The sequence below is a fragment of the Falco punctatus genome (assembly GCF_963210335.1).
Source record: "Falco punctatus genome assembly, chromosome: 9".
Taxonomy (NCBI): Eukaryota; Metazoa; Chordata; class Aves; order Falconiformes; family Falconidae; genus Falco; species Falco punctatus.
In genome coordinates, this window is record NC_137589.1 from 54262855 (window position 1) to 54287540 (window position 24686).

At 47.1% G+C, this 24686-nt stretch overlaps 1 protein-coding gene across 5 annotated transcripts; it reads left to right on the forward strand.

Moving 5' to 3' along the window:
• The first annotated feature begins 23 nt into the window (after positions 1–23).
• On the forward strand, positions 24–24686 carry USP20 (ubiquitin specific peptidase 20). 5 transcript variants are annotated; one of them, XM_080402586.1, is made up of 26 exons: positions 644–785; positions 1795–1833; positions 4295–4409; positions 4791–4844; positions 5528–5590; positions 5741–5872; positions 6455–6551; positions 6747–6816; positions 7390–7503; positions 8609–8687; positions 10023–10464; positions 11391–11528; positions 12775–12887; positions 13339–13511; positions 13997–14091; positions 14613–14646; positions 15089–15134; positions 15410–15590; positions 16058–16184; positions 16300–16469; positions 17055–17136; positions 17515–17623; positions 18017–18119; positions 18381–18452; positions 19486–19670; positions 22740–24686. In XM_080402586.1, the coding sequence occupies exons 3-25, from the start codon at positions 4329–4331 to the stop codon at positions 19644–19646; spliced, it is 2736 nt and encodes a 911-aa protein (XP_080258712.1). In that variant the 5' UTR covers positions 644–785; positions 1795–1833; positions 4295–4328; the 3' UTR covers positions 19647–19670; positions 22740–24686. The 5 variants fall into 5 exon arrangements, with proteins under 5 accessions (XP_080258713.1, XP_080258715.1, XP_080258712.1 ...); XM_080402587.1 differs by lacking the exons at positions 644–785; positions 22740–24686 and adding an exon at positions 24–178 and having other exon boundaries at positions 19486–22546; XM_080402585.1 differs by lacking the exon at positions 22740–24686 and having other exon boundaries at positions 19486–22546.

Below are 24686 nucleotides of genomic sequence, written 5' to 3' on the forward strand. Positions count from 1 at the left end.
CGCAGCGCCGCGACGAAGCCGGGCGGTGCCGCCTGTGCGCCAGCACCGCGGCCGGGCAGGAGCCACCGGCCCCGCTCCCGCCGGCCCCGGCAGGCGACCTCTCCTCCCGCTGCCGCTCGGGCCGAGACCCCTCCGTGCCCTCCCGGGCCGCGAGTTCTCCTTCCCGATGGGATCCCGTGTGAGTCACGAGGGCCGTGTCGTTTATCGCAGTCCCGGCAGAGCCGCCTCGGCCGGGCGCGGGTGACCGGCCGGGACGCCAAAGGGGCAGGGTGCCTTCGGAAGCGCTTGTCGCCCACTCGTGTGTTAAGGCCCGTCCTCGCAAGCGGGACGTGGCCCTTCGCGTCGGGCCGGTGCCAAACCCGCGAGCGGCCGGAGCACGAGGCGCCGTGTCCCCGCCATGGGGCCGCACTGAGGGGAGCCGGGGTTGCCCCTCCAGCAGCACCTGCTGCAGCAGATGCCCCGCCAAAAGCCGCGGCTGGGGGCTGAGCTCCCGGCCCTGGGCGAACGTGGGATCCGGGCGGGCCCTCTACGTGGGGAGCGCCCGGGAACGCGCTCCCGGGGCCCGTAGGGGCAGCGCCTGCGCCTCCCGCCCCGCCCACAGCCCGGCCCGCCCCGCCCACGGCCTGCGCGGCGCCCACAGCTCCGCCGCCGCCTCCCGCACTGCTCGGGGCGTCGCGGCCCTTACCCCGTGCCGGGCCGCAGGGCGCGGCCTACCCGGCGGCGCGGCCTGAGGCGCAGCCCTGCGGCGGGGCGGGGGCGGCGGCGGCGCCCCGAGTATCCCGCAGGTGAGAGAGGGCCGCGGGCGGGGGGTGGCGTGTGGGCCGCGCGTCGGGGCCCTTCGCGGCCGCTCCGCCCCGGCCGCGGTGTTGTGGGGCGAGCGAGCGGGCGGGCCGGGGATGATGCAGCAGCAGCGGCCGGGGGTGGCTCCGGCCCGGCCCTCCGAGGCCCCGCGGTGCCCGGGCAGCGGGGCGGCCCCCGGTGCCCGGTGCCTTCCCCGGGATGACGGCGGCCCCCGCGACCCTCGGAGTGGGACCCCGCGGGGCAGCTGTGCCGGTGACTCGTTCTGCCCGAATCCGGCGGCGTGCAGGCGTGTTTACGTTCATCTTCACTCCTGCTTAACAGCCGTAGCGTCTGTTAGGAGAGGACTTGTATTTTGGGGGGGGTCTGCTGCACTTGAGGAGCGACATAGCAGGGCGAAGGGGGACATTACCCGAAGGTGTTTTTTTCTTAAAAGCTAAATCCCTAGGTGTGCCGTCATGTTGTGACCTCTAATAATAAATCTGTGTTAAAACCTGGTCTCCTTTGCCTGTTCTACATAAAACGCCTGGCTTTCCAATATGTGATGCAGTGCAGAGACGTTCAGCTAAGAGTCAGAAGCACCTGCTTTCTGGTTCCTCCTTGTACAGTAGGGCAGTTCAGTAAATATTTATTTCTTCAGTATCTCAAGTATAAAATGCCACAAACTGCAGATACTCCTTTATCTTGGTAGATTATGCAAGATGAGCAAGTAGACTCGGTAGCCGTTTTGCAGATGAATGGTGGTAAGACTTATTTGGTCAGGATTACTCTGCAGACTGTCAGTCTGCATAGACCCAAAATTCTTCATTATTGTCTCTAGCTTTGGTACAGAAGCACGCAGTTGTTCTAAGCAGAAAACACACCACCACCACCCCTCCCCCCCAAGAAATACGTAGAAAGCAGAGACACTGGGTTTGTCAGCAATTTAAGCAACTGAAAGTGGATTGCAGTTACCGTGGAATTGTTCTGACATGTTCATGTACTGTTCTTCCACAGTGCTGCTTGAGAGAGACAGGCTGAAGAACTTGTTTTAAGGTAACTTCCCGTCATACACAGTATATTTTGACAAGCACAGTTAAGCTTTCTGACAGTGCTTATTATTAAGTTTCTAGTTTCCTGAGCGGCATTGGAGAGATGCGTGTGCCAGCTGAAGCTCTTAGGGCAGAGTCATGGGACGGTAGGGATTGAATGCTTCTTTCTGAACAATTAAAAATCAAACCTTTTCAGATGTGTTCAGTCAGGGCTGAGAGTCGAAGATGAGAATTTCCCTGTTTTGTTCACAAAAGGAAACCTCAGGTGGGATGATCAGCATCCCAGTGCCGGACCGTTTAAAGGCCTGGTTTTAGCTTGGAGTAGAGGGGTGGTCTCACAGAATGCACTAAAACCATCCACATCCACAAGACTGTACTTAACGTAGTGTGCCCCAAAACCAATTCCCAGTTAGCTTAAGCTGGTGAAGATTATGGTCTGGAGTTAATTTTAAAACAGTATTTTGTTCCTAGGTTTTCTAGGAAAGGAATGAGAAATCAAGGAAGGTGAAATAGCGAATGTGGCAGTGATGCTTTTTTCTTTAAATTGCAGCAGCTGATGCATTTGGGAAAAAGGGTTGGTTTTGATAAAGGGACTGAGAGCCTGAAAGTGTCCCAGTTTTATGTGTTAGTCAAAGATACTGTGCTCCTGTCACTTGTCTTGTAAATCAGCATATGTTACCTGATACTCTCTTGCTTTGCTGTGAGGCTGCATGAAGTTGCTCAGTTGTTCGTTAAGCATCTCTTCATGTGTTACTGAGATCCTGGTTACAACCACTGTTGTGTTTTCTGGCATGCAAAGATGATTTATTCCCTCTCCAGTTTTGCTTTGCTCCTCCAGTTCAGTTTGTTCAGTTCCAAAGAGTGCTGGAAAAACATTGTTATAAAGTGATCCTTGAGGTTTGTCTTGTGCCAATGCAAGGTGCTAGGCAAGCTTTTCAGCTCCCAAGATAGTGTTGCTGATAGCTTTTTTGTTTATATCCCTCCCCCCTCCTTCCTTCCAGTCCACTGTCTGTAATTCAGACCAGATAACACGGGAGATTCCTTCAAATGTCCTCAAAATGTGAAAACAACCGAGAGTAGCAGCCACGCTGCTGGAGTTGCTAACATCAAGTTCATCAGGTTTTTCCACGTCTTTTTTGTAATGATGTGGACTTTTCACATCTGCCTCATTTCCAGCCAGTTGTAATATTTTAGATCCTGGTCTGTGTTACTAGTATTGCTTGCTTTTTCCTAACAGCCAGGAGTGAGGTTATTTAAACTATGCTTAAAAACTACAAACTTTTAATTTGTTTTTTTATAGCTGCACATTACCAAGACATGTTTAAAGTCTTTTAAGTACCCGTAGACCACCATGAAAGTGTTTGTTGTGCTCATAAGCATGCAGCTATGAAACTCTCTATACTTGCAGTGCTTGGATGTACAAGATGGGCGGAAGAGTGGGTTGGTATGTTTTGTACAGTCTTTGAGAGTTAAGTGGATCGTATTGGTAAAAATCCATCTGTCAAATGGTAAATTCTTCAGAGACTGAAGACTGGCTATCTGTGATACCGATCATTTAAGTCTGTCTCCCTCTTGCCCAGCGTTGTTTACAACAGTAATCGGATTATTAGTGTTTGATAAATTGGCATAATAACTAAATGTTAGATTCAGATCAGCATGGTATGGGTAGCATGAAGCCCCAGACACCATAGGCTGAATACTTGTGTCTTAGGCTGCAGTGCCCTTTCACTTTTAATCCAAGTTTGATGCAGACAAGCTAATTAGATTTGTATCTTCTCATGCTGTGTGTTTGTGGTTGGCAAGAGGAAGTCAGTTCAGATCAGCACATTTGTTTTCTCACCCTACCTGCTGAACTAGCAGAGAACACCTGGTTTTTAGGGGGGAGAACATAGCTTATCTAGTCAGGTTCATGGAGTATTCACGGTATACAAGGCCATTAAGCTATGTATGTAAAGCATGTATGAATTAGTGAGGGTTTGTATTTGTTGCTGTAGGACTCTTGTCATTCAGAGATGCTATGTGATCCAGGCAGTCTGGGAGCTTAAGAAGAGGCTGGTCGGCAGGTCACTGTACTGCGGTTTTCATTTTGGGGCGGCAGCAAATCCATCCCCATACCTGAAACCAAGTCGGCAGCTGTTCTGCTGAAGCTCTGCCTGCGTACTGAGCACCTCCCTGCATTTCTGAACGCACATTCCTCATTGTACAGATTATTAGCTTCATTCATGTGTTTCCTTCTCTTTGCCATTGCCTTGCTCCCTTACAATACCACAATGCAGCTGCTCAGCAACGGGTCAGAACTGGGCTAGTTAACCTGATTGGCTCCAGATTCAGATTTGTTTTGATCTCTGAACTTTAAAGATAAACACCATCATCTTTAATGTACAAAACATGCTAATTTATTTTCTTATGATCTGTGAGAGCAAATCTGACATGTAGCTGAAAGGAACTATCCTTACTTGTCCTAGGAGAACACCCACCTGCAGGTGAGCATTGGTGAAAATGGGGGATACAAGAGACATCTGTCCTCACCTGGATTCCATAGGAGAGGTGACCAGGGACGATCTGCTGCTCAAATCCAAGGTACGGGGTGTTCTGGTTATCAGTCCTTTCCCTTTTAGCTATTGTGCATGTTTGCTTTTTGAAGAAAATGCTGCCTGTCTCCATAGAGGAGAGGCAGAAACTCTTCTTCCAGTGCCGATGGACCCTGCACATGTCCCGTAACTTAAGCCTTTATCATCCCCATCTGATCTGTTTCTCACTGTCATTTTACCCTGCTGAAATGTGTCACTTAGCTAGAATGCCTCAAAGCATCTATTTAATTGGAAGCGTGGTATTAAAAAATGAAATACTGTGAGCTGCAGGTGGGCGAGGCCTGTCTTGTAGAGGTTTCCCACTCTTGAAGGACTGGGTTACTTAAAAACCAAACAAGCAAACAAACCTTCTTTTATCATGAATATACAGGGAACTTGCCAGTCATGTGGAGCTGTGGGACCAAATCTCTGGGCTTGTCTTCAGGTAAAAATGGCTTGCTATTTGTGTGCATGTATGGTGGGACTTCTCTTTAATATCATTTATACTGAAGGAAAAAAAACCCAAAACTGGGTGGCCAAAGAGGGCTTCACAGTAGAACTATCCACCATTTTTTGATGGATTCCAAGGAGAAGACTAAGATCAAAGGCTAACACTGTTAGGGTATGCCAGCATGTAAGAGTTCACTCCTCAGAGGTGATTACCCTGGTAGTCCTATTAGGACATGAATAATATGCCCAGCATTGATTGTTGGCTGGATCCTGCCTCTGCTGGTAACTGCAAAGGGAGGCTGCAAGTGTGAGACCTTCAACGACATCGCTTAGGGCAGCAAGGTGGAAAGGAATGACAAGGGCATGCAGGTGGGTGGGGGCAGTTGATTTTTACACTGGTGCTCAGATGTTTTGAGACCGCTCAGATGAGCAGCCTGTTGGAGCAGTTGCCTTGGTATGGAGCCTTTACGAGGATGTAAACCTGGCTCCAGGTTTTCTTTCCTAAATTGAGCAATTCCAATTTTCTGCCTTATTCCAGGCCCTGAATAAAAAGCTGGTTAGAAAACTGGCAAGATCAATTCTGAAGTTGCAGCTGCTGATGGGACTGGAGTTGCAGACTGTTTTGTGAGGGGTCTAATTTGATGTGCCCATTGTACTTTTGCTCTTTTCTCTCACTAGATTGGTTGTCCTTATGTTGGTTGTGGGGAGTCCTTTGCTGACCACAGCACACTCCATGCACAGGTGAGCTTTTCTCTGTTGCCCATCTTAAGAGAGAGTGAATTGGATTTTTTCCCATTACCTAACCCTCCTCTACCCTGTTCTGGTAGGCCAGTGCTTCAACTTGAGCCAGCTGTCAAGGGAGATTCATTATTTCACCTTTTAATTTTTCAGGCCAAAAAGCACAACCTGACGGTGAATCTGACCACTTTCCGCATCTGGTGTTATGCTTGTGAAAAGGAGGTGTTCTTGGACCAGCGGCTGGCAGCGCACACGCAGTCACCACCAGTAAAGTTCACTGAACTGGTGGGTCTGTGTCACAGTGTGGCAAGGGCTGAATGCTTGGCAGGGGTTTTGTTTGCCTGTTGCAAAATTAGCAAAGCAGTTTCCGCTATTGTCCAGGCTTTTGTTGTGAGAAGAGCTCTTTTCACTGAAAGTGGCTACCTGTAGCCAGGGGACCCAAAGCCTTGCCTTAAGGGTCTCCCACCAAGCAGGCTTCCAGATGACTTGAATATCCATTCTGACTTTATTTTTAACTTTTCCTAGCCTCTTCCATGGGGCATCTGTTTCTGGGATGAATCACAACAGCTGTCACATCTTCTCTTCAGTGCACGGCCTGTGGAAGTTTTAGCTGTCAGACCAGAAACACATGTACTTGTGACACTGTTGCATATTCCTGATGCTTCTCTTATCATGTGTACTGGAAGCAGTAATGGTACTATTTCCAATCCCTCCTTGCATTAGTGAGAATGGTAGACAGTGCAACTGGTTCTTTTCTCTCCAGAGTGCTTTTTTTCAAGGCTGGCTTGATTTATGTGTAAGACAGTCTCTGTCATAACTCATCTTTCAAAGCCGGCCTCTCACTGATGCTTATTTCTCCATCTTTAGGATTCAACATTGCCTGCTCACCCTCTGAAAGCTGTTCCAATTGCAGTGGCTGATGAAGGTGAATCTGAATCAGAGGATGACGATTTGAAACCAAGAGGTAACTCTGCATTGAGTTGATGAAAGGGCTGTGAGGGTAACTGCAATCTGTAGGACTTGCACTGAGAGGTTCCTACAAGCAGAGTGTGCAGACTGCCTGGAAAGGGCTGAATCCCCTCTCCTTTGGGGAATGGGGAGGAATGCAGAAAGCAGCACATCTGGAAAGTGTTTCATGCCTCTCTTGTTTGTGCTTTAGGCCTTACTGGAATGAAAAATCTTGGGAACTCCTGCTACATGAACGCAGCACTTCAGGCTCTCTCTAACTGGTAGGCATTAGGGCCTTTCAGTAGAGCCTTTACTAGACTTCACTAAATACCAGAAGTGGCACCTCTGATCTGAGACCTTCATGAGTCTTGCAAAGAGAAATCAGCCAGACTAGGTGCAGAAAAAATTAAGTATTTGTTTTGGACAACAGAAGGTTTACAGCAGGAAACTTGAGTGACTGCTTACAAGACTCATGTTTAGATGAGTGCTTGAAGTATAACTCCATCATTTCTGTTGTGACAGAAATGTAATTCATCGCATGGGAAGCCATGTCACAGCTCTTTATTCCCCCTAGTGATATCATTCTAACCACCCATATCCTAAAATACCCTCTAGCCATCCTGTTGAGAACTAATTCCAGGATCTCTTCTCTGTACTGGGAACAGATTCAGATCAGCTTTTTTCATTTGTTTCAAGTTAAGAGACAAGTCTGTATCTGGAATCACTTCTCTCGATTTAAAAACAGTATCTTAAGCATGGTTTTGAAAAGGCATGCTTTTAAGTTTTGATAAACCCTTACATAGAAGCAGAGGAGAAATTTCTATACGCTGAATTCTTCCTTTTTTTTCTTGTAGCCCACCTCTCACACAGTTTTTTCTGGAATGTGGTGGACTGGTCCGTACAGATAAGAAACCAGCACTGTGCAAAAGTTACCAGAAGTTGGTGTCTGAGGTTTGGCATAAGAAGCGGTGAGTAATCACTCCCTAATCTAATATGGACAGGTTTCACAGTTATGTTAGTTTTGAAGTCTGGCATCAGCAAAGAGGAAATTTGATCTTCAGGGATAATTGCATTGTCTAAAGGAGTCGGTTCGAACCCTGCGTAGATGGGTATGCGAGGATTCCTTCATATCTAGGAGACCCAATGTCCTGCTACTCACGATAAAATTGGCATATTGATGTCAGTGAAAAGAATACGTACTTAATGTTATATCTTCAAAAAGGAAGATTTTTTTTTTTAATATAACTTCCTGTTGGCAATGAAGAAAAAATGATGGAGTAAGGGAATGTTCTTGGCCATTTCTGAGTATCTTGCATGGACTGACCAGCTTGTAGTTGCACTGCTGGTCAGCAGGGTTGAGGATTTGGGTGGAAAAAGCAATACAGAGAGTTGTACCAAAGAGAATGGAGAGTGCAGGTGACGTTTTGGGAAATACTTGCTATTGGTTCAAATTCTAGACCAGTCCAAAGGATAGTGTAAAATAATCCAGTTCTCTTAAAATCTGAAGATGTCTGCTCTGTGCAGTCAACTGAAAAAAATCACACTAGGAATTTAAATGGTATTGCTTGTTCATTTTGTGTTAGTTGGTAACAAGGATAAGTAAGATACAGAGCAAATGTGAACTGTGTCTTTCTGGAAGAGAAGGCTGTAGACCTTGAAGTAGTATAATGTCATTTTAATATTGCTTTTGGTTTACCTCATTTACTGGCTCAGCCCACACAGATTTTGAGACAGACATGGTGCTGCAAAGTCAAGTCAAGTTACTAATTGCAGAATCCTGCTCTGGAAGGAATCACTTGAGACAATTCGAAGCGTGGACACAGCTTTAAGTTAAATGTGCTTTAGGCAAGGGTGTCCCTGGAAGGATAGACTGAAATGACTGCGAGGTGTTTTCTGTCTCTTAAAATCTAGCTAATAGAGAAATATATGCCCAGGCTTTGCAGGTGCATAATTATATTTTGCCTCTTTAATTACCACACCCTGTTCTATGGCTTATTAGACAAACTGGCTCCAGGCCTGATAAGCAAACTAACTTCTTTTTTTTTTTTTTTTTTTTTCCCCATATCTAAACAGCCCGAGTTATGTTGTTCCGAGCAGTCTATCCCATGGCATTAAACTCGTCAACCCCATGTTCCGAGGCTATGCACAGCAGGTGGGGCCTCAACAAAACCATGCCATTATTCCAAAGATGGTGGGATTCTTCTTCCTGCAGTGGTGGTGCTTGTGTTCAGGAGGAAGAGCTTGAGCTCAGGGGTCGTACCCGTTTTGTGTCAGTGTTAATGATCTGATCGAGCACTTGGGTGGGTTTTAAGAAACCTGGGCTCTCTTCCAGGCTCTGTCTCTGCCTTGCTGGTACGAGATCAGTGCATTTTCCTGTGTCAGCTTTCTCACCTCTGAAATTATGATGGTCACCTCCTTTATAAAGGGCTTTGAGATCTATTGATAATGTGCTACATGAGAGTCGGGTATTATTTATTCACATCAGAGCTGAGAAACCTGGATAAATCTGAACTAAAAAGTTAGATATGAATGTTCCATATTCTTTTTCTGGGGAATTACAGCAAATTAAACCTTATTTAAAGATAGTATCCTTTTTTTTTCTTTAAAGTTTTTGTCAGTGTATATCTTGTGTTTATTCTTTAGAATAAAACGTAAACATCAAACTATGATTAGAAAATTTGCAAGGGAAGTGACAGTACATCTAAACTGTGATACTGACAGGAAATCAAAACAGAGAATAAAAATAATGATTAATGCAAGAACTCCTATGTTTTATCTTTGATGTGAAGTACATTGGATTGGAAAACTCTCAGCTGTAAAGAGATAAAGTTGAAAGGAAGGCAGGGCAGGCTAAAAGCCAAAGTTCTATAAAATAAGAGAAGTGTCATAATTAACTTTCTGAAGTTGTCAAAATACCAAGTTGCTTTCCAGCTGGTCCTTTGAAGCCGATGCTTCAGCTTTTTTTACCATGTATTATGAATGTAGGAACTTGCACCTAGACTGTCTTTGGTTTCTGGTTCCATTCCCTATTTATTAGATATTTTACTATGCCCTTTCTAAGAGAGGGATTGCCATGAGCAGAAGTCAGTGTTCCTGAAATCTGTTTTGTGGGTAAGAGTATTCTCTACAGCCTGCTGTCTTCATTAGGTTTCTCGTCTCTCTTGCCTCTTATCAGTGGTAAACCCCTGATAAAGTTTGCATGCTATGGCTGCTCTGTGGCTTTTCGGTGTCTTTCAGCTGAAGATATTCAGATACAAATTGAGCTTTTTATCATTTAGAAGTTAAAAACATGTATGTAGCAGACAGCTTTTTGGTACATGGCCACGGTACTTTCTCTGCTTTAGTAGGGCCTCCTTGTGTTGCAGAGGTGGCTAACCTTTGTGGGCAGCATTGAAAGAGGCTATGAATGGAGCCTTCTCCTCTTTTCCCCTTCTCATTTGCCCTGTTTCTGGATGGATACTAACATGGAGTTACTCCTGGTTTTCAGGACACTCAGGAGTTCTTGCGATGCCTGATGGATCAGCTTCATGAAGAACTGAAGGAACCAGTTGTGGCAGAGGCAAAGGATTTGGATACCAGTGACCACGACGAAAAGCGAGAGGGTGACCGAAGTCCTTCGGAGGATGAGTTCCTCTCCTGTGACTCAGGCAGCGACAGGGGTGAAGGAGATGGTCAAAGTCGGACCACAGGAGGCATGGGCAGCAGCTCCTTTGCAGAGACGGAGCTGTTGATCCAGGATGAAGCAGGGAGAGGCATCTCTGAGAAAGAGAGGATGAAGGACAGAAAGTTCTCCTGTGGCCATCGACGCAGCAACTCAGAGCAGGTGGATGAGGATGCAGATGTTGATACTACTATGATGCCAGTTGATGGTAGAGCCTCACCTGAGGTGCTGTCAGCTCCTCGTCCTGCCAGCCCATGCAGGACACCAGGTATACACCTCTTCCAGTCATGTTATTTGTGAGAAGATGTTAGTCTACACAGGGACAGTGCTGTAGTGCAGTGGCAAACAATACATAATACCACTGTTCCTTCTATGGGTTTCAAGAAATTTTGCATCCAAGTTTTTCCTTAGTGTCCCTGGCAGCAGTTCTGCCTTTGTGCACAGTTGCTTCTGTAAGAAAATGTAATATGTGAGCCAGAGAGGTGCTTAGCCAGGCTAAAGTGCTATGGAGCTGAGGAAAGACTATGTCCTGAAGACAGTGATAGCTGCCTCTGCCAAACCTGCAAACACTGTATTTATGCCTTTTCCTAATTTCGAAAAAAGGCTTTGTATGTGTACATTGCTTTAGCTGATAGGCTGGCCTGGGGAGATGTTATCTGTGGAAAGGGTGTGGAAGAGGGTATTTGTTCATGTCGGACTGTGGGCTTTGCAGAGGGAAAAGGGAGAGGCACAGTTTGTGCATTTCTCTGTCTTAGGGAAAAGAAAAGAGCAGCAGTTAAGATGTAGGTGTGGAGTCACCTCAGACTGAACATATCCAACCTTTCAGCAATTCTTTAGAGAAGAATCTTATTCTGCCAACTGGTACTGAAGACAGCAATGCTGTTTATGTGGAGTAGGGATACAGGAGCAAGCTATAAATCCTAGTTAGTCATAAGTGGGAAAAAATGGCATTTTTTTTTTAATATGTAATTATTAGCTGTTCAGTGTAGCTCTCTATGCAGTCTTACCCATGCACTGAGGGAGCTGGGTCTGCCAACTTGTGCAAGCAGGACAGTTAATAGACACTGGACTGTGTGTATCAGGAAAGATTCTGTGCTGGAACGCAGAGCCAGGCTGTCACTGACTGTACTAGGGTCGCCTTTTATAACCGAGGTTTTCACCAGTGCTCTTCTCCCTCCCCATTCTCCCAAACAGAACCTGACAACGATGCCTTTGTGCGCTGCTCCTCACACCCCTGCAGTCCAGTCCATCATGAAATGCACTCCAAGCTCTCTAGCAGTCCTCCTCGCTCCAGTCCTGCCAGGCTTGGACCTTCCTACATACTCAAGAAAGGTAGAGCAAGAGTGTGTGTGCTGGGAGGCAGAGGGTCGGAGCATGTAGAGGAGGAGGTTCATTTGCAGAAGAGAGAAGGAATCCATCATGATTCTTGATTAACAGTTGTAACTGCTGATGCCCCTGGACATCAGTGCTTTCCAGACTAGTACTAGGCAAAGACTACATGAAACATGCAGGTAAAGTCAAGTTCTGGGCACAACAGATGTTCTAGTATGCTCTTATATTGGAGTCTGAAATGATTTCCATGTCTGCATCTGCATGCTGTGTTTGTTATTAATAAAATGGCTATGAAGTCCCAGGCACAAGCTTCGTCCCTTTAGGGGAGTGTGGGTATGTGTAAACATTTGTCTGCCAGACTTGAATTTCATAGCGTGTGGGCCAAAGAACCGTAAGATGATGTTACTGAGAGAGAGTTTGCTGTCCTCTTGGACATCTTAGGCTCACGGTAATAGAACTAAGGCTGCAGATACCAGTCCAGTGCTGGGAGTATTGTTAGGCTTCAAAGTGGAGCCTGGCTTCTGTTGTTAGCAAACTGGCCTCTTCATCCTGAGCAAACTGCAGATTGAAATCCCTCAGCACTGCATAGTCTGCAAGCACAATGGCATGTGCTTATACCACTGCTGTTCAATAATGTCATTCTTTCTTCAGCTGTGTCCCAGCCCCTTGGCTGAGGTCAGCACAACCACAGATGTTCTGGCTGGATAAAAAGCACTCTGTCTTCATGCACGTGTGCATGGGGAAGAGGGTTTGTTATTAAACAAAACTTTGTGTTTGGCCAGTCCCTGCTGTGGAGAGTCCTCTCCAGTGCAAGACACCTGGGGAACACATGGCAAATGTCAGAGGGGAAAAAAAAAGGACAAAGTACACAGGCAGGTGAGGGAGAAGAGGAAGTAAAGTGTAAAGCTTAGAGCAAAATGTCGCAAGACTTGAGAAAAGCAGGGACTCTCTGTGGCAGAGCCAGACTTCTAAACATGTAGTAAGAGAATGGAAACAGGATTTCCAGTAAGACAATTTCTGTCTGCTGAGAGCTGGCATGTTTGCATTGGTTCATTTGGCTACCTCCCCCTTTTCTGTACCACATGAAGTGTTTACAGCAGGCTCCACTGTCTCACTGGCATGCAAGTGGTGTCTGAACATGCAGGACAGCACTTGTCCTGTGTTCTTATGTGGCTGCGTGACTCTACTGAGACAGGAGACTGGGAAGGAATTGCTACACAATGGAACTTCTTTGTCTGTCTTCCAGCTCAGATGCAGGCTTCTGGGAAAAAGAAGAAAGAACTTCGTTATCGCAGTGTGATTTCTGACATCTTTGATGGCTCCATTCTCAGCCTGGTGCAGTGTCTCACGTGTGACAGAGTGAGTCTCCTGGTGGCTGTCAGTCAAAGAGTACAGTCTTCTAGATGTTATAGGTCTCTTCTTAGGAAATGGTGCTTCTGTTTCCAAACACTGTAGGATGCAGTGGGCCTGCTAAAATGATGAGAGGTTGGTGGTGGGGGAGCTGTGAGAAACCTGCCATGCCAAAAAGTTGTATTTCTCTGTAGGGGTCTGTTTGCTTACCAATGTTTACTAAGTTGGCCTAGCAATATCACATTCACATTAGAGAACTGATTCCAGTGCTATGAAAAACATTACAAAAGTCATCCTGCTAACAGCAGTGAAGAATAATTAGCCAGTGTGAGTTGCCTTACTGCCAACTCGGGTTTCTATCCTACACAAAATCCAGGCAGTGATAAAAGGTGATGAACGTCATGTCCTAGATCCATTACACACACAGGAAACCCAGACCTCTTCTCTTGGATATTTCCAGGTTTCTACGACAGTGGAGACATTCCAGGACCTGTCACTCCCAATCCCAGGGAAGGAGGACTTGGCCAAGCTGCACTCTGCCATCTACCAAAATGTGCCAGCTAAGACAGGGGCATGTGGGGACAGCTATGCCTCACAAAGCTGGATTGCTTTCATCATGGAGTATATCCGGAGGTGTGTTCCCTCTGCAGAACCTCTTTTTTTCTGGGGTTTGCCCAGCAGTGCTGGAAGGCATCTCTCCCTAACCAGTGATGTTTACAGCAGAATGTCAATTGTAACCATTCTTTGGAGGACAGTATGTGGTACCTCACAGGTCTTTTGAGCCTTTTCATCTAAACCAGTTGCTACTGTTCCTCTAATTTTATCACATACCTTGAGATCTCTTGGGCAGCTGATATTCCTCACTTCTGCCTTTAGCTCAGTCTTGCCCTCCAGAGCAAATTAATTCCTGGTGTAGTTTTCCAAATCATTTCCAGCTTGAGCAATCACAGTAGGAACATCAGCTGAGAGAAATCGTGCTTTCCCTGCTCCTCTGGGATGTGTGATGAGCTTAGGACCTACAGCTAGAAGGAAGCCCATCATCTGTTTGGAATTTTGTACACCAAAGCATCCAGCTATTTTATGTGTAACTCTTGCATTTAATCCCCTCTCTTCTGCAGATTTGTGGTGTCCTGTATCCCTAGCTGGTTTTGGGGTCCTGTTGTGACGCTGGAGGATTGCCTTGCTGCCTTTTTTGCAGCAGATGAGTTGAAGGGTGAGTTTTCTTCAGTGGGGTCTGACAGCACAAACCAAGGAAAACCGCGTGGAGGAGTATTTCATGTGCATTTTGGAGGTCGATTAAATCTCCTGGAAATCCTGCCTTAATATTTCATTTAGAGACTGGCAGTACCAAAGGTGGGCAGTTCAGCTTCTTTGAGCAGAAGTGAGTTTTTCCACCTGCTCAGGGTGGGAAATCTGGGTGAGAGTGTCCTCAGCAAGGAGCAGACATAGCTGTGGTTAGTTGTGAGTGCTGTAGCTCCTTACCCACCTTAGTTTCTTTGCTTTCAAACAATTGGTTGTATTCATTTGTGCTGGTGGGCAATTGCATTCTTTCCTGATAGTTGACTGCATTCTTTTCTTGCCTACACTTATTGAGAGAAGTGCTTGTTTTGATCTCACCCTGGCTTCCCCAAGAGGTTGCTTAACTTGGTTTGTCTGCACTGGATGGAAATGTAGACGTATCAGCGTTGTGTGCTCTGAGAATCTGCATAATGGCTTTCTTCTCTTTGTCTACAGGGGACAACATGTACAGTTGTGAACGGTGTAAAAAGTAAGTTTGCATTATCTGTATCATGTTGTGTGTCTGGCACTTTATTTCTCTGTACTGCTGTCAGACATTTTGCTATGCCCTCTGCCTGGACATTTCTTCTGCTGAGTGGCATATAAAATCTGCCTTGTCTTATACTAGAGTCCTGGTCTTGAGAGGTCGCTGACTGCAGATTGGAAAAGTGCTGTCTTTGGGGGGAAAAGAAAAGAAGGATATGAGCAAGGATGTGGCTTGGCAGTTATGGAGCTGTTGTGTTAGAAAGAAGAGGCGTGACAAACCGCTCAGGCCATGCCTCATTTGGGAAGGATACTGCAAAGAGCCTGAATTTGTTGTTGCTAGAATTCAGGATTTGTCTTGCATTTCAAAGCTAGCAAGACCCAGCCTTGCCTTTTGGCATCCCTTTGCTTTAGAGGTTTCTCACAGCTAGTGTCTTTTCCTCCCTCAGACTGCGGAATGGAGTAAAGTACTGCAAAGTCCTCCGGCTGCCAGAGGTGAGTAAAAGCTCCTTGTTTTCTAGTTTTCTTTTAGCAGCCGCTGAGGAGGTAAGGAGGCTAGAGGTAGAACAGAAGTAGCAGTTTGTTTTGGTGGCAAAGTCCTGTATCTAGACCAGAAGAGACTTCCCCATTCTAAGTTGATGAGCCAGCAGGATTCATGACTTAACAGGTGAAGAGCTTTTGCAAAGATGAGATGCACAGAGATGTGCTGTTTTATCAGAAGACCCATGGCAAAACTGTACTTTGGTGTTCTCTGTCCTTGGGTCTTTTAGATTCTTTGCATCCACTTGAAACGGTTCCGGCATGAGGTGATGTATTCCTTCAAGATCAACAGTCATGTTTCCTTCCCCTTGGAAGGGCTGGACCTGCAACCTTTCCTAGCCAAGGAGTGTGTCTCCCAGATCACGACCTATGATCTCCTGTCAGTCATCTGTCACCACGGCACAGCAGGCAGTAAGTCCTCCTCCTGTGAGTATGGGCAGAGGTGAACAGGAACGAGATGAGTCTAGGCAAAGCAGAAGGACTAGCCAGCACCTCTTCTGGGACGAAGTACAGTGTAAGGCCTGCCCTCTCCATTCCCAGGCTTGTTCAGCCTCTTCCCTTTGAAAAGTGAACCTAGCAGCTTGTGACAGATGCCCTGCAGCTATTTCAGCGTCACCACTGGGTTGGCTCAAAGCCTTTCCCCACGTTCACTTTCACTGAGAGGTCTTTCTGAGGAAGGCAAATCAGGGTGATGGTGCAAGGCTCCATTGCTCCTGCAAAGCTTGTCTGAGCTGGAATTATGCCTTTTTTTCTTCTTCTCTTCTTTTGCTCTCTGTTCTCTGCCAGAAGCGAATCCTCATTGTGCTGTTGACATTGTTCCAGGCCTGACTTCTCTCTGCACCCTGAATCCAAGCAGTGCTGTGTTTTCTCCGTTACAGGTGGGCATTACATAGCCTACTGCCAGAATGTGATCAATGGCCAGTGGTATGAGTTTGATGACCAGTATGTCACTGAAGTCCATGAGACTGTGGTACAGAATGCAGAAGCCTATGTCTTGTTCTACAGGTGAGCTGTGCCCCCTGCATGCAGTAGTCCCTTGCTGGTTTCGGAATACCTAGAAATGCATTTCACAAACTTAAGTCTTCAGGAACTGCTTAATTTTTCCATTTCCCCACTTCAGGAAAAGCAGTGAGGAAGCTGTGCGAGAGCGTCAGAAAGTTGTATCTCTTGCCAGCATGAAGGAGCACAGTTTACTGCAGTTCTACATCTCTCGAGAGTGGCTCAATAAATTCAACACCTTTGCTGAGCCTGGTCCCATCACCAATCACACCTTTCTGTGCTCTCACGGAGGTAAGGCAGTGCTGCTGGACCTGGGAATAGCAGCTTTTAGCTGCACCTTTATGCTTCTTGGTGCATTAACAAATGCAGGAAAAAACCTCCAGCTCTCATCCTGATACAGTGTATGCTGCAGTAGGATTCATTTCTTTGGCTTCAGAGGCCTGAAGGGATGTGTAGTGCTGGGAAACAATGGTTTTCAGTTGTCCATTTGTTTTTAAAAACAAACCTGTAGAGAGCAGATAAGGCAGCATTTAGCTGTGTTTCCCTGTCAGCAAGGCTGGCATTCAGTGTTTCATTGGAGAACATGCGCTACTGAAGAGACCGATACCATGTTTTACTGTTGTTCTTCTTCATCTGTTGTGCTGGGGAGCCCTCATGTTTATAAGTCTCCACCTGGAAATGAAGCACTTGATTAGAAATTGAGGCCATGAATTGAGAAACCTCCACAATTAATGAAATCTCGTCTGTTTTCAATTAGCAAAGGAAGCAGATTCTGGAATCAGAGTTTTCAGCAAGGAAGATCTGCCTTTTTGTATTTGCATCTTTACCCAGCAGTGAGTTTCCTGGTTAACTCTTCCTCTTGTGTTTCCTCCACAGGGATCCCTCCTAATAAGTACCACTACATTGATGACCTGGTTGTGATTCTGCCTCAAAACGTGTGGGAATATCTCTACAACAGGTGAATATGGCCATTTCATTCTTTCTCACAATGTGTTTTGGTTTTTATTTCACACCTTGGGCAGTGACCAAGACGTAATGCCTTCCCAGGGCCATGTACCTTAAAGGCATGCAGTACTTGGTGTGGCCTGGCAAAGACTGGTATTTGATAGAGCCTCCTGATCTAAACCAGAACAAGCTATCTTGATGCATTGTCCCAGAATGATACAGTGACCCTCGCTGTGCTGAGTAAAGGCAGTACTCCCCATGCAGCTGCAGACACACCTCCTTTTCCAGTGTCTTGAGAAGTATAAAAATCCATCTCTGTAGGATGCAGGGCTGGGAGGCATTTCCATTCTCCTGCAGTTCTCCATTCCCCTCCCTCTTGTCCTGTGCGCAGGTTTGGGGGCGGCCCCGCTGTGAACCATCTGTATGTGTGCTCCATTTGCCAAGTGGAGATTGAGGCACTTGCCAAACGCAGGAGAATTGAAATCGACACCTTCATCAAGGTTTGTATGGGAAGCATCTGGAAGCAGTGGCAAAGGATAGAGGTGGGAAATGGAGACCTGTCACAGACAGTTAGTGGAGGACTCCTGCCCTTGTTTTCCAGAACATGATCTACAGCATGGCAAGGAGATTGACCTCGGGGTTCCCCAGGGCTCACAGCGTGGGGAGGGGCAGCCGCAACACAATAATTCTGTGCACGGCTGCACGCAGACACAAATTTTAAACCATCCTAGTCTCTTGCCTGCTATAGTGAGCAGGAACAGGTGTGGAAGGTGGAGTTAGATGGGGTTCTTCTCAAGAATGGCAAGGCTGTCTTACAGTTAATGGAAGCTCCCCCAGATCTCTGGAGTGACTAAATCCTTCCTGCATGTCTCTGTTCTCCTCTGCTATCCCAGCTGAACAAGGCTTTCCAGGCAGAGGAGTCTCCAAGCGTCATCTACTGTATCAGCATGCAGTGGTTCCGTGAGTGGGAAGCCTTTGTCAAGGGGAAGGATAATGGTAAGAAGCCAGAGACCTCTGGAGTCTGTCAGGGGTGAGTGGTAGAAAGGCAAAAAGTATTTGCTTGGTCCTCAGCGAGCACTGCACTGCACCTGACTGCCGTGGCTTGAAGCTGATGGAGTTCAGACACCGGCTGCTCAGACTGTCTGCAGCTCCCCAAGACCAGAGCAGAAATAACAAGAGAACTAGCTCAGGAAATAAGCTGAATCTGGTGGCAGCATGGAAAGCAGAATGGCTTTTGACATGTTTGTTCTCTTACAGAGCCTCCCGGACCAATTGACAACAGCAAGATTGCACTCACGAAAGCAGGTGGCCATGTGCAAGTTAAGCAGGGTAAGGCTTGTGCTGCCATCTTGCCATGTTCCTGAAAGGTGAAGGGAAATGTGTCACTGGGTCTAGCTGTCCGTAGTGAAGCAGTCACAGAGCAGGACGGAGTTGCACAACCATGACCCAACAAGATGACAGTTCTCTGCACAACCCAGTGCTGACTGCCCTGAGTGAGCATCTCTGCTCTTCATTGGCAGCTCCTGCATGACCAGCTTGCTGACACAACTTGTGACGGTGGAGCCTGCAGTCTCCATCTCCTGCTGTTGCTGTGCCGCAGGCCCCTTCCACCCTTCCCCTTCCCCCCACCTTTGCACTGTGGCTTCGATCTTGTGTTGCTCTTGACTTGGTCTTTACTGAGCATCTGCTGTGGTCCAGCTTGTGAAATAACCTTGCTTGTGCTGTCCTTGCTGGGCTGTCCTGCCAAGCAGCTAAAGATAGTATTTGCATCTTGGTTACCTCTCGGAGCAACGCTTTTTGGTTTTTCTCTAAACTATGGCAACATTCTCTGCTTTTCTCTGCTTTGTGCTTTGACCCCCTTAAGGTGTCCCCTCTAGGACAGCTTGGAGAGGGGTTTCAGTCTCTCCCAGGCAGCTCAACCCCAGCTTCCTGGGGTGGGGTGTCTGGGTGCGTGGCTGTAGGTCCTGGGCTCTCAGCGCTCATTCACGGCTGTGTACGAGAGGGGTCAGGCAGGTCCTGGCATCATGGGCTGTTGCCACTCGGTTCCTCTTGGGGAAAGGAAGAAGTGGCTGCAGCAGGACCCCACAGTGCTCAGCTGTGCTGCTGTGGGGCCTTGGTGGCTTCCAGCAGCGGTGGCACTGCAGAGGGCTGGTGGGGGCTGCTGTGGCTACAGCTGTACAACGCCGACCTGCCAGCAGGGCGGGGGGACCACGTGTGCCTAACTTTTCCTGGGGGTGGGCCTGTGCAGGCAGCAGTGGTGGGAGAGGACATCCTTGTGTTGCGGTGCACCAACCTTTCCCTCCAGCAGCTGCACCAGGGGCAGACTGGCTGCATGCCTGATGGCTGCTGTTTTCCCTTTCAGGTGCAGACTACGGGCAGATTTCCGAGGAGACGTGGATTTATTTAAGCACACTGTATGGAGGGGGCCCAGAGATTGCTATCAGACAGAATGTGGCCCAGGTCCAAGACCTGGAAAATCTACATGGGGAGCAGAAGATTGAAGCAGAAACACGGGCTGTGTGATCTGTGTGCGATGGGGCAGCAAAGGTATGGCACAGATACACCTGTGTGGGGATGGAAGGCTGGGGAACCCTGAGGAGTCCAATCTCTTCCGCTGTCCGGTACTCGAAGGTGTGTGCAGCTCGCACCACCACTTCTGGGGCAGGCAGTTTTCCTCTGCCGTCCTTTCATGTGGCTTTGAATATAGGGGTGGTGCTGGGCAAGACTGGGAGAAAAGCAGCTTCTCTGTAATTCCTCTTTGGCACTGCAGCCAGACTTTGCCAAGGTATGTTTTGACCTAAGCCCTTTCCCCTTTTTGTTTGCTTACAAGAAGCCAGCGCTCCCAGCTTGCCCTCAGTGAACTGAGTCTCTGCTCCTTTGCAGGTTTTGCTTTTGGTATTTTTCTTTCAACTCAAATGTATAAAGATAATGAAACATTATTTATGTTTCCAGCTGGCAGTGTTGCAACTAGAGAAACCTGTTATTTGAGGCTGACTAAAGCCACGAGGTCTCCTGGTAGTTTTGTGTTGGTGGTGCACAGCTGTCACAACTTCCTGGTTTTGCTCTTTATCCAGTTCTTGCAAGTTCTGTTGCAATCAACTAAGAAGTTTTGAAAGAGGCTGTTTCTTTCTCCCCTAGCCACTAAAGCCACACCTTTATGGTCCCGCAGATTTTTTTTTCTCTTTGTACCTGATTTCATGTGTTCAGCACATTTTCAGAGAACAAAGCTGGAAGATGAGTCCTCTCTCCCCATGGCTTCCCGCTGTACCCTTTCTGCTAAAGCTCCCTGCAGCTTTGTAGCTATGGGATGGAGCCTTCCAGGTGTTCAGCAAACAGGGGTGCCACATGAGCAGCTTAAACTCAAGAGCTGTTAGAGCAGGCTTCCTTGGAGCAGGACACGGGACAGCTCTCATGTGGAATTTGGGGCTGCTGGTTCGTAACCCCTTTCTCAGACTGGCCCTGCTGTGAGCCCAGGTGTGGCTCCGCATCTGCCATGAGATGTGGAGGGGGCACAAAGGATGCAGAAGAGCCCCTTTGTTCACACAGAGCCAATTCGGATGGGTCACCCTTGGACAGGGTGGTAATTCAGTGCTGGGGAGGGGCCTGGCTGAGCAGGTCCCAGGCTGTTGAAGCAGCTTTGTAGGAATCAGCTGCTTTCTGCAGCCAAGCGCCCACCTGTGTGCTGAGGTCATTCCAGCTTCTCAACACAGATGTAGTTTGTGTATACAGTGGCTCATTTAATGAACAGAAAGAACTTGCTCCCCATCCTACTGCCACTAACGTGGCCAAGGAGCATCTGCTCGCAGGCAGCAGAGAGAGGAATGAAGAAAAAAAAGGCTAAACTCTATTTTTCTCAGCAGGGCTCTTAAAAAAGTTCTTTGTTAATCTCATAACCCAGAAAGGCAATAGTTAAATCTTTGCAAGCATTTGAGTGCAGTTTAATGGAAGCAGTGCAAGGCAGAGGTGGGCCTCTCATGGACTGAGGAACCAAAGGGTGTGTTCCTGGTACTGAAACCTGAACGATTCCACAGCGCACACGTACCCCACAGCCTGGCCCGAGTGGTACCAGACTCTGCATGGGGATGGGATCTCCTGAGCTCCTCGTAGAAGAAGAAAGCGGGGGAGGCAGGAGGGAAGGGTGGTGCTTTGACTCAAGAGACAGAAAGCAGGAAAGGGTGTTAAGGAGAATTCTTTGAAAAGACAAATGGCCTTCAGATATTTTTTTTAGACCAAATGGTTGCTGGAAACAGCAACTTCTTCTTTAAAAGCGTTCAGCATGTTAATTTTACTGTCCTGTTTATTGGAAGCTTGTGTATACCCAGCCAGGCCCAGGGGGAGGTCAGAGAATGAGACACTGTTGGAATTCTTCATTGTTCTAAGCTGTATTTGTTAGCCGCTGCAGAGCCTGCATGTCTGTGTTGTCTGTGCCAGAGAAAATGCTGTACAGACTATAGTAACTAACTCCTGTGCTTAAGTGTTATACTTTGTGCTGAAAATGTGTTACAATAAATAAATGTGCATTCAACATGTTGCATTCAACTGCTGCCTGCCTTGCCTGGTGAGAGGGTCTGACAGCTTCCTGGGAGCTTCTGCTATGAAGAAAAGTTTAAAAATGAGAAAATCCAAACTTCCTGCTGCGAGGAGGCCTTGCAGAACAGATCCTTCTGAGCAGCAGTGAGCTCCGGTAAATCTTACTCCGCTTGTTCAGAGGAAGGTGCCTGCTCCTCTCAGTCTCTGCCTACAAAGACTTCTGCTTCAGGTTTCGTTTACCCAGTTTCAGCAGTTTGTCTCAAAGCCTGCATTGCCCAGAAGCATGTGTTGTTCATGACTGTCACAGCTATGAAAGTAACTTCCATAGGAAGTAGCTGAAGTTTCACTGAACTGTTCTAGCTTTCTAGAAGTTTTCTGTCAGTCTGTTGCGTGGCTACGATGTCTGTACTGGTACAATCCGCTGCCTTGGGAACACGCGAGAGCAGCCTCGCTGCTGAGGCTGCAGGAAGGGCTGTGCTCTCACCAGCCTCTTACCCTGTCCTGCTGCCTGGATTAGGGTTGCTAACCCAGGCAGGTGATGCAGGTACTGCCTGAGGCTGAGGGGCTGGAGGGTGAGAACAGTTCTCTGCCGGAGTGGCGAATGACACCGCATTAGCTGATGCCTGAAGAAATAGAGCTCAAGTTGGCTTAGTAAGATCATGCCGCTCATTCTTTAGCGACTTGAAATCAAGCGTAAAAACTTGCATCTTGCAAACCAACCCCATCACCTCAGCAATTGCAGAACAGCTTGAAGTGTTCCAGGAGACATTAACAAATGCCCTCCTCCAGGGAGGACGTTACTCTGTGTCCAGACAAACAGTGCTAGTGCTGCTCTGGTCAAACCATAATTGTACTTTTTGTCACCCTCTGTCCATTAAAACACTCAAAGCTTAGTTCTGCATCTGTATTTCATTTGAAACCTGACTGCAGCCTTGCTTTTCTCTCGACTGGTGCAGGCAGCTACGGTATTCCTGGGCACGTCTCAGAGACAGCTTTGGGACCCAGTGCCGATGTAAGGTACGTTTCATGGCTGAACCCTTATCGGTTCTTTTTGCAAATCACTTCATTTTCCCCTTATTTTATCAGGTCCCTTGCTGACTGCAGAAAAGGGAGATGAAAGAACTGTTCATGCATTGGATGGATGGAGCTAACCTCAGTATTCAGAGTATCTGCTCCCTTGCCCCAGTCTTCCAGGAGTACTGGGGAGTTGTTTACACGTGCTGTTCCTCTTCTGCAGACTCCACTCGTTCCCAGACTGTGGCCTCACAGATCATTTGGGATGCAAAGCGCTCTGCCCCACGCTCTCACCTTATGATGCACGTGTCACGTCTCAGCTCACGGAAAGGGGAATTCACTCTTCCTCCGGTGATGCCAGGCCCACGCAGCACACATACCCCCCCCAGCCTTGCTCTGCAGCCCGCTGCTGCGGGTGGTGTATCTCCACCCTCCTGAAGGGCCAAAGCACACAGCATCCTGCACGCTGCGACATGTTCAGTGACACAGCTGGCACATGTAAAGCTCATTTTATTTTCTTCCCAGTTACTGCTCAGCTTGGCTTCAGGTTCCAGCCTTCAATCACTCATTTGATTGTGCTGTTTCTATTTAAAGTTAGCAAAGCTAACACTGTGTAAGATAAATCAGTTGGAGCCAGATGGACAGCCTGTCCTATTCATTATTTCCTGAAAACGCAAAGAGTAGCGGGCTGTTTCATAAACGGTACTGATCTGCCCTGAATTGACAGGGATGTTAATTAGCGCTGGCAAAGAACAACTGAAATTCTGTTAAAAAAATTAATAATAGTGACGGTAGGAAAAAAAATCTCTATAAGTCTACATAAAGTAAATTATCAGCCAGGTGTCGCCTGCTGAGCTGTACAACTGCAAATCCTCATAGCTATTAGGTGAGCCTGTTTTCAGTGAACTGGACTAACAGGAGAGGGAGAAGCTGTCCAGAAGCTAGCAGGGGTTTTGTCTCAGCTAGAGACTGTTTGCCAACCCTGCGCATTGAAATGGAACTGTAAATATCCTCATCCAGACTTACAGGAATGCATCTGGTTTTCAGATTATTTGGTGAAGGGAAACATTACTGTATTTCATACATCTGCATGTTCATGCATGCCTGCACAGCTGCAGTATTTGCCAGGTTTGCAACAGGTTTAGTTATAATATATAAATAATCAGTATCAAAAATACCTGCCAAGACTTCCAGTTAAACCAAAGTGTTCACTATGGGCATTACATAGTACAACTCTCTTAGATGAAATGTTTGCCCCAAGTTTGCAGCTCTCATGGCTTACAGAAGCAGGGAAAAAGCAAGAACTGCCTGTCATTCCCACGTACGCCAACCACTCAACCAGAACTGTATTTTTCTTTCTCCTCAAATGACCAAATTAAAAACCCAACCAACAAAAAACCTCAACCCCACCACCAAACCCCCACCACTTCATTCTCTGTTCAGTGCCAGCTGGAAAGATAAAACTTCGTTAAAATAGTGTCTCAAAGTGACCTGATGGGAACTAGCTGTGTGGGACAGTCACTCAAAAGGTACAGACAGAGCCAAATTAATACTCAAAATAACTGGAAACTCCAGTATGAAATAAAAAAGAAAACAAACAACCAAGTACCATGAGTAAGAATGTACCATCATTCTTCTGAACATAGCGGTTAGGCACAAGCACCACACTGGAACAGGCTGTTTCTGCTTATTTGTTGTAAATTTCACAGCTGGATCCCAAAGTCAAGGAGAACTATGAGCGGTATGAGCAGCTTAGGGCAGTTTCAAGCCTATACGATTTATATTGGGCTGGGCCAGCCACAGCCAAGTTTCTGTTCTGAACTGGAAATGTCTGTGGGAAGGCAGAAAGCTCACTAGAGAGCAATGGCTACAAAACCTCAAGTCAGAGAAGCCCCAGCGAAGAGGCATTGCCTTTTTTATTTGGCAAGAGAAGTGACAAAACCATTTTTTGCCTTCTCTGGATGATCAAAATGGTCCAGTGAAACTGTATTTCTGGAATTAAATGTTTATTTAAATACA

What these genes read in the sequence shown, in the direction of transcription:
- USP20 (XM_080402587.1), top strand. Translation starts at nt 4,329, where the DNA reads ATGGGGGATACAAGAGACATCTGTCCTCACCTGGATTCCATAGGAGAG. An exon ending in TGACGATTTGAAACCAAGAG is followed by an intron (nt 6,552 to 6,746) that starts GTAACTCTGCAT and finishes TTTGTGCTTTAG; the next exon opens with GCCTTACTGGAATGAAAAAT. An exon ending in GCCTATGTCTTGTTCTACAG is followed by an intron (nt 16,185 to 16,299) that starts GTGAGCTGTGCC and finishes TCCCCACTTCAG; the next exon opens with GAAAAGCAGTGAGGAAGCTG.